The sequence below is a fragment of the Cetorhinus maximus genome, chromosome 10 (genome assembly GCF_964194155.1).
Source record: "Cetorhinus maximus chromosome 10, sCetMax3.hap1.1, whole genome shotgun sequence".
NCBI classification, from domain to species: Eukaryota; Metazoa; Chordata; class Chondrichthyes; order Lamniformes; family Cetorhinidae; genus Cetorhinus; species Cetorhinus maximus.
This window is the reverse complement of record NC_135888.1, coordinates 99,658,587-99,673,986: the sequence shown is the minus strand read 5'-3', so window position 1 is coordinate 99,673,986 and position 15,400 is coordinate 99,658,587. Positions and strand designations below refer to the sequence as shown.

The window sequence follows — 15,400 nt, the reverse complement described above, 5'->3', positions numbered from 1 at the left end:
AGGCGTAGCAGCCTATGTTAAACCTGGAGACCTCAGAGCACTCTCGCAAGATAGGCTTAATTTTACAGAGAAATCACATCTCTTGGGAGAGTTGGCATTTCTGTTACACGTTTTGTGCAATGACTAGCTATAGAGCTCAGTATTTTCTATCCGTTCATTTTAATGGCACTTTCATAAATGCCCAATATGAGCAGCCAATGGGTAAGGCACAAACATGGAAAATCAAGCCCTATGCAAGTACTAATTTTACTTATTAAATTGTTAAAAAAAACTACATCAATGAGCGTTGTTAATGATGTATTACATTGTTTGCTATTTATATTTGTAGAAAATCAGAAGACTCAAGCTCAAGTTTTCCAGTCCAGCACAGGAATACATCCAGATAGCTCCCCGAGACAGCCAAACTTTGTGAATGGCAATGGCATACAAACTACATTAGACCACAATAAGCAGTGTCTATTGGAAAACATAAGGCAAAACACATATAAGCATGTCACACTTGGCTCAGATGCTCAGATCCTTGAAGTTTGCCCTGATATAGACACCTCTTCATCAAAGAAGTCGCAAGCACCAAATCACAATCGTGAACTGTGAGTATACACATAATCGTAGCAGAATGTTCTGTTTAGACATAGACTGGGAATTATAGTGGGACAATATGTGTGCACAAGGGAGTTTGCTGAAATAATTCAGGAATCTATTTCTTAAACAAATGAGGGAACCCACAAGAAGGAAGGCAATACTGGTTTTCTTCTAACTAGCGGAGAGAATAATAAGTCAAGTTGAACTAAGGGAGTTGTTGACATCTAGTGACCATTCAGTTGTTAATTTTAAGGGCAAATGAGGGCTGAACTAATAATTAAAACTGTAGGAGATGGTGGTGAAGACAGAAAATGAATTACTAAATCATTATTTTGTTGCTGTTTTTAACCACTGAAAGATGGGGCAGAGTTGCTTGAGTGTCAACAGGAGACTAGAAATCTTCAGTATCAAAAAGGAAGGCGCAGCAGGAAAGTTTAGAAAGTGTAAGTTAAACAATTGGACAATTTCAATCTAAGTGGACAGGTGTAATTAACTGAAGAGGTTGCAAATACTTCTCCCTCATAGCTCATTAGAATCAGAAAATAGAAAATGTTACGCCCATTTTTTCAAAGAAAGAATGACTCTTCAAATTAATAATCTGTGAGTCTCACATTGGTGGGGTCAGGTAGAAGTGAGAATGTGGGTGCATGTTTGGTGATAACATACTTAAGGCAACTGACCTTGAGGCTGGCTGTGATTGATCAAGGTTAGAAGTTGCTAGTTCACCTCCTGAGATTTCATCTACAGAGAAATGGCTACCAAGATGGGACAGGTGGATATTGTTCACAGGTGGTCAAGGAAGGAAGTAAAGTGTTGGGTGTAATATTGGGGATGTTACATATAAGTCAGCGATGATGTTGATGTTTAACCTGGCCTTGTTGAAGCTGGATCTGGAGTACAGAGTGCAGTTTCAGGAAAGGTGTAAAATTATTGGATGAAATTCAGAGAAGGGCTACAGGTCAGATTCCTGAATTAAGAGTTATAAGAAAAGAATATTTATCATGAAACTTTAGTCTCTAGAATGAAGAGGAAGAGATTTGTTAGAGTTTGTCAAGATTTTCACTGGCGTGGATAATTTGGATCCAGCAAGGTTCTTCTGTCAGTCACTGGAGTCTAGAAGCAGGAATGCCAATTCAAGTTAAAGGCATGAAATGGAAAAAAGAAATTTATACAATTTTTAAAAAAATAATTTACAGATTTGTGGAACTGATTTATGGAACTGAAAAACCTACAATTGTAGATCACTGACAGGTTGAACTGTTTGGGGTATATTGTTGTTAGATACATTAATATAAAGATATCTGATTGGCTGACAATTATGTTAATGAAAAGCAGTCCAAATCAAGTTCTTTAAATTTGAAGTTAATAATATACTTCATGCCATACAAACACTGTGATGTGCATTACATTACATCAATGTTATCTGATGGCTTTTAACTATTCCACATGAATTCAAGACAGTCTTAGAGAAACATTTTCTGTATGCAAAAGAAACATGTTGAAGCTTTACACTGAGAATGCCCATGTAGAACTTGGACATGTCCTTCAGAGAAGAATCTATTCAAAAAGGTAAGATTTACGTCAAAAATAGCCAAGTTTATACACAGGATGTAAGCACAGACCTTGGCGAAAAGCAACAGTTAACTACGGACCTCTTCTTTCTGCTAATGTGAAGAGTTTTCAGCAATGGTTTACACTCAAGGGTTTGAGTCAAGGACCCCCTCTGCTAGAAATGCTCTCAAATTTTGTATACCATTTCATCTTCACTATCCCTCCCCACAATTCTTAATAGCTAATTCACCATACCTTGTTCTTTACTCACTCTTCCTTCTTTAATATCCTTTCAATCTGCTGATTATTGTTGTTCTCTCAGTTTGCCTCCTCTGTCAAATATCATATTTCTTGTACTGATTTTTCCACAAGGCCTTGCTCTCGCTCATGATTTCTGTTCTCTCTCAATATGGAGCACTCCACAGTATGCCGTTGCCACCATAAATGCACACTAAAAGCATAAGGTGTCAGCCTTGGCTCAGCTGTAATACTCCCACTTCTGAATCATAAGGTTGTGGATTTAACACCTCTTTAGGGTCTTTAGCACATCATCTAAGCTGACACTTCAGTGCAGAACTGAGGAAGCCAGGTCTGCAATATTGGAGAAGAGTAAGGGAATTGTCCTGCTATCCTGGCCAATATTCATTCCTCAACAACCATCAACAAACCAAATTATTTGGTCATTTTTTTCATTGCTGTTTATGGGACCTTGCTATGCACCAAATTGGCCATTGCATTTCCCCACATTACAACAGTAGCTACAATTAAAAAGTACTTGATCGACTTTGAAGAGCATGGGACATCCTGAGGTAGTGAAAGGTGCTATATTGCACATTCTTTCTTATTCTACTGTACAAGCTGCAATGGACTACAACAGTAATATATTCAGCTGCAAGTCATTCCACTTCTGTAAAATAGCCAAATCAAAACTTTGTACTGTGCATATAATTACATTGTTGATGAGATGCACTTTGTGGCAAAGTATTTAATGTTCCAACAACCTTCTGTGGAAAGAAATTCCTCCTAATCCCTTTCCTCACTCTCTTCCTAACAATGTTACATCAATAACCCCTTATTGCTGACTCCCAACCAGAAGAACTGTCTTTTCTATTCACCCTGACAAAACCCTAAGAAGTTGAGGGGATTAAGTAGCTGCACACCAATGCTGACGAGAAGACCCAACATAATTTGGAATGGCAGATTAGTTTAATGTGTTGCTACAACAAGCACTGATCATACCTGTAGTTACAACAGGAGTAATTGTTTGGAGAAGAAAAAAACAAGAGAATAATGAGAGAGGAGAAATTCTGTGACTTTGAAATAACAGAGCAGCAATGGTGCTAACCATCACCAACACCTCACTGAACAGATGTTTAGTTTGCACCCAACAGGATGGGGCACTGCGGTTATACAGATTGGAGGATTCCAAAATGTCTGAGTCACTGATTGCACCCACGTGGCCCCTTGTGCACCTGATAATCTGACCAGCTTTCATCAAATGGGAGTTTCCACTCTCTAATTTCGAGCAGTGACATCATGTAAGAAGACCTCTTTCTCTGACAATGGAATCATTGTCAAAATCATGAAAATCCCCAATGAACACCATTGTGGAAGCACCATACTACAAGACAGCAGCAGTTCAAGAAGACCCAACACCATTTTCTCAGAGCAACTAAGGACGAGCACCTGATCAGTGCTTCTTTTCACTGTACTTCCCATTTTACAGTTGTACCCTTTAAATGTCAACTTAAGTGAATGTGTGGCATGTCATGGAATCCATCGTCAATTCTTGGCCTTCCTGTGACATAGAAATAAGCAGGTTGTTTAACAAATGATTTAAGATATAAAGCTTTTATATCAACATATCAATGTCAGATACAATACAGTTTAAATTTTAGGGCCTGAGATCCATGCAAAATAAAACAATGGGCAGGATTTCCCCCCCCATCGGGGGGGATGTTGAATTGTGGGCACGCAAGGGGCACGCAAGAGGCACGCCTCCGATCGGCAACCCCAATCAGGGGCGTGCTGCCATTTTACATGGGCGGGCCAATTAAGGCCCACCCAGCATGACGTCCGCATGTAAGCGCTATGCGCTCCCTGTGCGGGCGGGGTGGGGGGGGGAATCCCTAAACCTGAGAGTACGCTCTTTCGCGCATGCGCACAAAACAGCGCACTCATCTCCCTGAGGCTAAGTGCTATCTCAAGGAGATCGCCTCTACTGTCAAAAATATTAAAAATAGAAAAAAAAAATTCCCTGACATGTCCCCTCATGTGAAACTGTCACATGAGTTGGGACATGTCCATAATTTTTTAAAAAACTTTAATTAAATTTTTAAAAACCTACATGAAACCTTATCCCGCCGGTGGATGAGGTTTCATGTTTTTTCTAATGCCCGCCAGGGCTCCTGGCCTGTCCGCCAACCTTAAGGTTGGACGGGCAGGTCCATTAATTACTTCACTGACTCTGTCAATGGCCTCAATTGGCCATTGACAGGTCGGCGAGCACGCAGCTGATTTTGCTGAGCCCCCGCCTACCTGAAAATTTAAATGGGGCGCGGTGACGTCGGGAGTTCCGCCCAATATCACCACGCGTCATTTTACGCGTCGGCGAGCGGGCCCCGCACCCGCTCACCGACAGGAAAATCCTGCCCAATTTGACAATATTTCAAAACAAGAGGATTTTTGATTTATTGGAGTCCACAAAGATTTGTGGCAGAATCACATGATAGTACAAAGAGGTGCTTTGAATTGGGGAATCAATCAAATATTGCTTGTTGCTGGGGCCTGCCAGCCACACAGCCCTATAACAAGTACCACAGACCTTTTTTCTCTCCTATTCCGCACCTCCCCCACCAACCCCCCTCACCAATCCAAGGCAACAGCAGCAGCAGATATACTGCTGGGAGCCTGTCTAAAAACATTAAATCAGTCAGTCTCGAGGATCATAAAATCAGAATGGTTACAATGCACGAGGCTATTCAGCCCACCTGTGTCGGTGCCCACATTCTGTAAGAGCAACTCAGCTAGTCCCACTCCGCCTCCTAGATCCATTGAACCATAGAAAAGTTATGGTGCAGGAAGAGGCCATTCAGCCCATCATGTCTGTGCCGGAAAAAAGAAACTAGCTGCGCATTTTAATCCCATTTTCCAGCACCTGGTCTGTAGCCTTGCAGGTTACAGCGCTTCAGATTCAGATCCAGGTACCTTTTAAATGAGTTGAGCATTTCAGCCTCAACTGCCAATTTAGCCTGTGAATTCCAGATGCCCACCACCCTCTGGGTGAAAAAGTTTTTCCTCATGTCCCCTCTAATCTTTCCACCAATCACCTTACATATATGCCCCCTAGAAATTGATCCCTCAGCTAGGGGAAACAAGTCTTTCCTGTCTACCCTATCTAGGCCCCTCATAATTTTGTACACCCAATTAGGTCATCCCTTAGCCTCCCCTAAGGAAAACAACCCTAGCCTATCCAATCTCTCCTCATAGCTGCAATTTTCAAGCCCTGGCAACCTTCTTGTAAATCTCCTCTGCACTGTCTCCAGAGCAATTCTGTCCTACTGTAATGTGGTGACCAGAAATGCACACAAAATTCCAGCTGTGGCCTAACCAGTGTTTTATACAGTTCCATCATTACATCCCGCTTTCGTATTCAATACCTCGCCCATTAAAGCATCCCATATGCTTTCTTGACCACCTTGTCCATCTGTCCTGCCACCTTCAAGGATCTGTGGACATGCACTCCAAAGTTTCTCACTTCCTCGACCCCTCTCAATAACTTGATGTTTATTGAGTATTCCCTTGCTTTGTTTGCCCTCCCCAAATGCATTATCTCACACTTTTCTGGATTGAATTCCATTTGCCACTTCTCTGCCCACTCAACCAAACCATTGATATCATTCTGGAGTCGACAGCTATCCTGTTCACTATCAACTAAATGGCCAATTTTTGTATCATTTGCAAATTTCCCAATCATGCCTCCCACATTTAAGTCTAAATCAATAATATATACAACAAACAGCAATGGCCCTAACATTGAGCCCTGTGGAATACCACTGGAAGCTGTTTTCCATTTGCAAAAACATCCATCGACCTTTTGTTTCCTGCCACTGAGCCAATTTTAGATCCAACCTGCCACCTTCCGCTGTATCTTTTGAGATCTCAACTTTCCTGACCAGTCAGCCATGTGGGACCTTGTCAAATGTCTTACTGAAATCCAGGTAGACAACATCCACTGCACTACCTTCACCAATCCCCCGTTGTTACTTCTTCAAAAAATTCTATTGTTTGTAAGACACAATGTTCCCCTAACAAAACCATGCTGACTACCCCTGATCAACCTGTGCCTTTCTAAGTGACAGTTTATCCTGTCTCTCAGAATTGTTTCCAATAATTCGCCCACCACCGAAGTCAGACTGGCTGGCCTATAATTTTATGGCCTATCCTTCGCACCCTTTTTTAATAATGGTATAATGTTCACAGACCACCAAATCTCTGGGAACTCGCCTGTATCTAGTGAGGTTTGGAAAATGATCCTCAGAGCATCCACTATTTCCTCCCTGGTTTCCTTCAACAGCCTGAGATACAATCCATCCAGCCCTAGGTGATTTATCCACCTTCAAGGATGCCAGTCTCTCCTTTCCCCATAGCCCTGCAATTTGTTTCACTTTAGGTTCTTATCCAATTCCCTTTTGAAAGCCCCAATTGAATCTAGCTCCATTACACTCTCAGGCAGTGCATTCCACATCCTAACCACTCGCTGCATAAAAACACCTTTCTCCATGTTACCATTGGTTCTTTTTTCAATCACATTGTATTGAAGTCCTCTGGTTCTCAACCCATCCACCAATGGGAACAGCTTCTCTCTATCTACTTTGCCTGGACCCTTCATGATTTTGAACGCTTCTATCAAATCTCCTCTCAATCTTCTCTTCTCTAACAAAGACAACCCCAGCTTCTCCAATCTATCCACATAACTGAAGTCCCTCATCCCTGGAACTGTTCTCATAAATCTTTTCTGAACTCTCTCTAAAGCCTTCACATTCTTCCTAAACTGGGATATGCAGAAGACCCATCAGTGTCGGTAGGCATGGAGAAGGATGGGTGCAAAGGCTGATTCTCCACTGATCCAGCAGAATCCTGTTAGGTCATAAAATCTAGGCAGGGATTCCTCCCTGCTCCCACGCTACATGACAATGTTGCATTAATAGGCGGACATAAGTTTGTAGGAAAGTAGTCAGTACACGAACACAGGTTTAAACAATTTGACTACCCACTTTATTGACCTCCTTACTCAGGCAGTGGACTACCATTCTGACTTTGCTGGCTGAATCTTACCAGCCTCTGGTGGCAGGAATGGAGATGAGAGGCAGCCATGCTGGGATGGCTCCCTGACACTGCCCCTCTGCTGGGGAAGTTTCCCATCGGCAAGCAGGAGGTGAATCGGGGTGCAGAACATTTGCCCACTCCACAGAGGCAGACAGCCGATTGGCATAATAAAGGCCACAATTAGGGGCCACAAGGACAATCAGCATTTTGTGGGCAGCAGGGCAGCTCCCTGCTGCATAGCGAGGCCACCAGCTTCATGAAGTCAGCCTCCCTGCAGCAGCTGGGGGGGGCCATGGGATGAGGAGGCTACACGGCTCAGAGAGGGAGCTGGGGGCAAGTAAGGCAGCAGCCCCTCCACTCTCTGTCCCAACGATCTCCCTGGAGGGGCCTCCCCTCTGCCCATGAATGCTTCATTTCTGATTTATTACCTGGAGGTTCCCCCGAGATTCCGATCCACCTTAGCAGTGCCCACCTCTCTTGCTGATGCTGCAGTGGCTTCAGAACTGCCATCTCTTTTAACTGCCATCCGAGGCAGCTAATTTGAGGCTGTCTCTGGTAAAATCACCGAGCTGGTCCCTGCTGCCAGCCAGTGCAGGCTTGGGAACTGCATTTGGTCCCAATGTTGGGGTCCCAAATCCACAGTAAAATAGAGCCCTGCATTTCCATTACAGCAGTAATATCAACTATAGTGCTTGACTCACAAGCTGCAGAAACAATGGATTGAATTGTACCAGCCCTCTGAGGATGGGCTGAGAGGCAGGGGGCCCTATAAAATAGCAAGGGAAGGCAGGGGTGGAGTCCCCACCTTCATGCCATCTTGCCAGCGGTGGGGAAGGTGGCAGGCAGACTGCCCTCCTGCTCAGAGGCCAATTGAGCCACTTAAGTGAGAAAAGTAAGAGCCTCTTCCCACTGCTGCCGCGATTCCACCAATTAATTGGCTGCCGCAGACAAGATGCGCCCCCATTGAAAGCTGAAGCAGGGTCACCCTTGCTGCTTTTGGACCTGTCAGCAGGATGATGACCAATCCAGCCCAATGTTCACCCAGTATTATTTCTGCTTACATTGTAAAGGCTTGATAGCTATTGTGGCTATTACTCTAAATTAACCCACATATAGTTACTGTGCGGAATGTGATTCAACTTGAATATTTTCTAATTAGCAGACTGCAATATGACAGTATCTTATTAGCAAAATAATTTCTTCAAGAAATACACTACAAATTCTGTGGGTAATCACGGAATCACATACAGATCACATGTAATTTGCTATTGTAACAGTATGACTTTTAGTTGTGTGTCAGAGTATCAGTTTCCCAATGCCACAGGAAATGGCTAGAACGTACTGTATGGAAAAAAGATTACTGAGAGTGTTCCAACCTGCAGTATGTCAACATGCCATTTATAACTATGATCTTCTCTTGTCATCCCATTTATATCCACGTACTTTACTGCCCACATGACCGTCCACAGTTAACATAATAGCATGCTATTAAAAAAAAGCAAAGTCTAAACCCCTCACTCAAAGTTGTTCTCTCCTTGTGCCGCTTCCATTTCTTGTGTGACCACCTGAGAGCAAGCTTGCTTATTTATCGTGGGTTCAAGCCCCAATTTGCGACTTAAGTATATGAACTAGGGTGGCATTTCGTGCAATAATAAGTGATGTCAGCAATGTCAAATAACATGTTAAAGTGAGGTCCCAAATGTCTGCACAGGCAGAGGTTAAATATTCTCCAGCACTGTTCAAAGAGAAAGGATCTGTCCTGTTACTTTGACTAGCATTCCGATATGGAGCAACACCAAAAATAAACATATTAACCGATCATTTATGTCACCACTCTTTGTTGTGTTGTATAAAAAAGGCCGCTTTGTTTGTCACTGCTAATCAAAGTGATTAATTCAATGTGAAGCACAAGGAGACACTGCCTTCAAGAAAATTGCTTGACAAATCTTTATTGAATTATTCACAGATAATGGGACATTTTCTAAGGGGACTCACACCAAATTTCTGTTAGTGTTTTTTGAAGCAAGGCAACTGAGTTAAAGCCATGTCAAAATAAGATTAGCAGGAATTTATTTTTTTCTTTATTCATTCATGGGATGTGGACATTGCTGGCTGGGCCAGCATTTATTGCCCATCCCCAGTTGTCCTTGAGAAGGTGATGGTGAGCTTTCTTCTTGAACCGCTGCAGCCCATGTGGTGTAGGTACACGCGCAGTGCTGTTAGGGAGAGAGCTCCAGGATTTTGAAAGGTATCTCCAAGCCTTTAGATTGTGTGTCATATATAAAGTTTGAATCCATGTTCCTAATAATTTCTCTATATATATGTCAAGTGGTGTTAGCAACAGATCTTGGTGTTCTGGTTTAGGATTTAACCATCAATAAGGCAAGAACACTAATAGCCCTGTTCTACCCTCCAGACTGATTCACTAATGAACAAGTGTAATGAACAATTTACAAGTTGTAGGAGCTTCGGCAGCTGTATTTCAAGGGCTTGGATGCATTTTGGGTTGCAAGGCCATAAATTGGACACCCGACTTAAGTACATCAAAAGATTACCCATCAGATCTTGCAGTATTTCACCCTGAGGCATGGTGCACAAGTTGTGAATCATGCAGCAATTCTCCTTGTCTGAGAGTGGTAAAAATTCAGCTTTCTTTAGACTCAGTGTTCAAATTCTAAAATTCAGTCTTTGAGTATCTGTGAAAAGAATTTCATCTAACGCATATGAATATTCTGAAACATAAGAGCCACATTAGATGATGCTTGAGAATAAGCCTACATCACAGCCACAAGTCATCAGGATCTGACACATATGGCATTATCACAAACCTACCTGGTCTATTAGGCCAACAGAGGCTTTGCCTTTCCATTTTTTTATATCAGCAGATGTCATAGATCATAAAGTAATACAGCACAGAAGGACCATTTGACCCATGCTGGCTTTTTGAAAGAGCTATCCAAATAGTCCCATCTCCTTGCCCTTTCCTATAGCTCTGCAAGTATTTCTTCTTCAGATCTCCACCAGAAGCCAAGTCCTTAGCAGTTATTGGCCAAACTACAGCAAAGTGCCATGATTTTTTTAGTAGGGGTAGGGTGAGGAGGCAGGCTCCAGAGGCATGCCCTGGGTCTACTTCAGCCAGAACAGGGATTGAACTCTATGCTGTTGGCATTAATCTGATCCACACACTAGCTGTCTAGCCAACAGAGCTAACCATTCAGTATTTAACCAATCCCATTTTGAAAGTTATTACTCAGTTTGCTTCCAGCGCTCTTCCAGGCAGTGTATTCCAGATCATAATAGCTTGCTGCATGAAAAATGTCTCCTCTTTTGGCTCTGGTTCTTTAACCAATCACTTCAAGTCTGTGTCCTCTGGTTACTAACCCTTCTTCCACTGGAAACAATCTCTCCTCGTTTACTCTGTTAAAACCCTTCATAATTTTGAAGGCCCCTCTTAAATCTCCCCTTAACCTTCTCTGCTTTAAGGAGATTAATCCCAGTTTCTCTAGTCTCTCCACATAACTGAAATCCCTCATACCTGGTAAATTTGAGTCTTCTGCACTCTATCTAAGGCCTAGATATCATTTCTAAAACATGGTGCCCAGAATTGTACATAACACAGATGAGGCCCAACAAGTAATTTTTAAAGGTTTGGCATAACTTCCTTGTTTGTTTTGTACTCTATGCCTCTGTTTCTGAAGCCAAGGATACCACTTTTTTTACAGTCTTCTCAACAGTTCCACCCACCTTCAAAGATTGGGACACATACACCCCTAGGTCTCTCTGTTGTTACAGAGCCTTTAAACTTGGCCCATTTAATTCATATTTTCTTTCCTCATTCTTCCTAACAAAATGTGTTACTTGTCATCACAAGTCAGAGGCTGTATTTCTGAACAAAAACATTTTATTTAGAATAACTTTTGATGCTTTAAGGCATTAAGTGCAGCTCACACAATGACTAATACTACATCAGTAGACGTCCAAAACATTGCTCATGGTAGTCTGAACAAAACTGCTTAGCTGCTAATTTAGCTTATGCCCTTCAAGTCACTTCTCGACAAACACAAATCCAGGTAATGGTGATGATGTAAGCTACTGAGGTTGTTCACAAGGCAACCATTACTTCTGATCACATTCAAGTTACAGCTCAGTACCACTAGACTTCAATGGGTGGAGTTTGCTAGGCAGCAGATTGGTGGAACACACTGATCAGCCACCTGGTAGTGTCTGCGGGAGGCCGGGTCCACCTCAGCCCTTTGACATACGTGTCATGAGTTCCACAGTCCAAGCAGGCAGACCATTGCAACTTATTGGCTCCTGGTTGGCACAATATCTGGTCACCTGCGAGGCTAACCTGGCTGGGAAAAAAGATAGGTTCATGTTAGGGAAAAGGCGGGCATTCATGGAGGAGAAAGTCCAGAGCAGTTGCGACCCACACTATCCTTGAGGAGTCCCAAGGAGGAGTCCTGCTGCCTTGCCTCCTCTGGCCTCTTCTTTTACAGTTTAAAGAGGTTCCTGCCTGATTCAGATGGGGGCTTGGACCACCCAGTGGAATGTCCTAGGAAAATTAAGCAGAATGAAAACAGGGCAGTAAGTTCACCACCTTCATTTTAGTTCTGCTGCTGCCCTATCTCCATTGAGAGTAGGGAGGTAAAATCTCCCCGGAAATGTTCAACACCGCTAGATCAAGTTCCTCTGTCTTGCATAAGCTACTTTTCTGCTCTGAGTGAGATCCCATCATTCTTAAAAAAAATCAAAAATAAATGTTTCAAGTGGTCAGTTAAAACCAGAAATAACAAAATATTTTAGGTGAACAGATCTCTGAACCTTCTTTTGATATCTTGTCACATCTACTTGTGATCTTGATTTAGTATCAGTTTCACAACAGACTTTCTGTTCTCCCTTTACTGGTTCTTCACACTCACCCTGCAATGACTGTGTTTATGGAGATGTAGGACATCTGTGCTCAAGTTCATCATATCAGTGAGGATAGTGAGGTAAGAATGTGTAGTTCTGTTTTAGCCTCCTCATGTGATCATACACTTTTGTCAGACACTTTCCATATTCTGTAAGAATGTCATAGACTCTGACATACACTTGCCTTCAGATCTCTGTTTTTTTTCCCTGCATGTTCTCATGAGTCATCAGAAACACTGGAAGTGATGGGGATCTCCCCCGCTGGCTGGAGAGCCAGTGAGAGCCTCCTGTCGCCTCTTTTCGGAAAGGCCGGCGGCATTAAATACCAATCATACATTTAACTGGGCAATGGCAAACCTTCTCCGAGGTCAAGGACCCTGGGAGTGAAAGGCTTGCCTGCCCAGAGCTGCCAGCCAATCAGGGCCTGGCAGCTCTTCATTGCTTGGCAGTGCCACTGAGGAGGCGGTGGCTGCTGCTGGTACTACACCCACCCAAGGCCTAGCATCGCCATAGATCACAGGTAAGTGAGGTGGGAGGGAGTCGCAGGCTGGGATTTGTGGGGAGAGGGGTTGGCAGCAAGGGTGTGAGTGTGGCTCTCAGCGGGAGTCCCCCTTCCTAATGCTGGGTCCCACAATCAGGCACTGAGAGCCCGAGCATGACGAACCACCCCCAAGGACATCTGCAAGCGAACATGCCAGCATTTGCTTTTTGGGCTTCCTGCCGCAGGGCAAGCCACACCTCTGCTGTTGGGTGAATTCCAGCCGTGGCAGGATGATTAATTATGGGTAATTAATTTCCACATAAGGGCCTCAGTTAGCAGCAAGCGCAAGATTGTCCATGAGCCTTCCCACCACGAACTTGGTTGGGACAGTGGGGGGAAGGCGACAGGGTGCCCATCCACCACCCTCCCATCCACCACTATCCCGCCTGATTAAATGCCCCCTGCCACCAAACTCACCACAGGGTATAGCATTAAATACCACCCATTCCCACCAAATCTCCTTTTCTCAAAGGTAAGATCTTTAGCACCTACATTTTAAAATTACATAGGAATATACGAACATGCGAATTAGAATCAGGAGTAGGCCACTCAGCCCTTTAAACCTGCTCCACCATTCAATAAGATCATGGCTGATCTGAATGTAACCTCAACCCCACATTCCTGCCGACCCCCAATAACCTTTCACCCCCTTGTTAATCAAGGATCTATCTAGCGCTATCTTAAAAACATTCAAAGACTCTGCTTCCCCTGCCTTTTGAGGAAGAGAATTCCAAAGACTCATGACTCTCTGATTTCTGTCTTAAATGGGTGACCCATAATTGTTAAACTGTGACCCCTAGTTCTAGATTCTCCCACAAGAGGAAACATCCTCTCCACATCCACCCTGTCAAGACCCCTCAGGATTTTAAAGGTTTCAATTAAGTCTCCTCTTACTCTTCTAAATTCCAGTTGATACAAGCCTAACCTATCCAGCCATTCCTCATAATACAACCCGCCCATTCCTGGTATTAGTCAGCAAACCTTCTCTGAACTGCTTCTAATGCATTTACATCTTAAGTAGGCAATGGTACAAAATTCCCAACAGAAGCAGTGTAGATGGGGGCCAGGTGTCCAACCTGGGCCAGATCTCCCTGTCTGTGAGGCTACTAGCCAGATGATAAAAAGACAGACTGAGACTTTGCAGTTCAGCAAGGCAATATTACTGGTTCCACAAGCCAGAGGCCATGTCCATAACTCCCACCACTTGTCACTGTCTTTAACAAAGGATATGTATCCCTCATCAGGATCCCAAATTGTTAAACGTCTCAGCCATTAAGAATTGAAAGGAAGGTTGTGGGGCCCTTTGACTTAGCAGACAAACAGACCCCTGTTGGTCAGCTTGGGTTATGAAATATGGATGGCCTTTGTATAACTCTCTTTGAATTTGGTCTGTGCAGTCCACAGTCAGTGGATCTTCAGGGATAATGATATATGAGTTTCCCAGATATTACCAGATAGCTTTATAAAAAAAAATATAGGGTGAGGTCTTAACCCCACTCATTGGTCTTTTTTGATCTAGCAATTCCTATACTATCTGAAAGCTAGCCATTGGCATGTCATTTTTCTTCTCATCATTCTCACCTCTTTCCACTCTTGCTCTGGTTGAAGCCCATGCAATTAAAAGCAAAATATTGACCTCGCTTAGAGATTGGCTGAGTGACAGGAGTCAGAGTAGGGAGAATGGGCAGGTACACTAATTGGCAGGGTGTGCAAGGTGCTGCACTGCAAGGAACTGTATTTGAGGCTTCAGATATTCATCATACTTATTAACAAATTAGGTGATGGGACAGAAAGCCACTTATCCAAGACTGCCAATGACACATTGTAAGCAGTGTTGTTGAAAATATTAAATTACAAACAGATATTGACAGATTAAGTAAATGGCCAAAACTGTGGCAAACCGTGGATTTCAGTGCAAGCAAATGTGAGGACATCCACTTTGGATCTAAAATGGATAAGAACAAAGCATGTTCTAAGTGGTGCAAAGCTAGAAACATGGAGTTCCAAACAGACTGGGAGTTGGTATGGGACAGTGGGGTGAGGTGGTGGGAGGAGGATTTGGGGGTTGTGCCCAGGTACATCAACCACTAAAATGTCATGAACAGATATAGAAAATAATCAATAGGACTAATGAAATGCTGGGCTTTTTATCTGGAGGACTAGAGTAGGAGGTAGAAGTTATGCTACAGCTATAACTTCTGGAGTACTGAGAGCAGTTCTGGGCACCACACCACAGGAAGGACATATTGGCCTTGTAAGGAGTGCAGTATAGGCTCACAAAATGATACCTGGACTCCAAGGGTTAAATTATGAAGAGTGTTTACACAAACTAGCATTGTATTCTCTGGAATTTAGAAGGTTAAGGGGTGATTGAACAACATTTTCAAAAGGTTGATAGAGAAATTTCCACTGATTGGGGAATCTAGGACTGGGACATTGTAGTGAAATAGGAAACACTGGCACACAAATGGTGGTAGAATTTTG

General features: G+C 43.1%; 1 protein-coding gene across 4 annotated transcripts in view; it reads left to right on the top strand.

The window, feature by feature from the left end:
- Nucleotides 1-15,400, top strand: part of LOC144685870 (myotilin-like) — a 140,923-nt gene that overhangs the window by 36,823 nt on the left and 88,700 nt on the right. For all 4 annotated transcript variants that reach the window (XM_078550856.1, XM_078550857.1, XM_078550855.1 and 1 more), the window contains one exon: nt 329-590. In XM_078550856.1, coding sequence (XP_078406982.1) covers nt 329-590 — 262 coding nt within the window. The remainder of the gene's footprint in view (nt 1-328; nt 591-15,400) is intronic.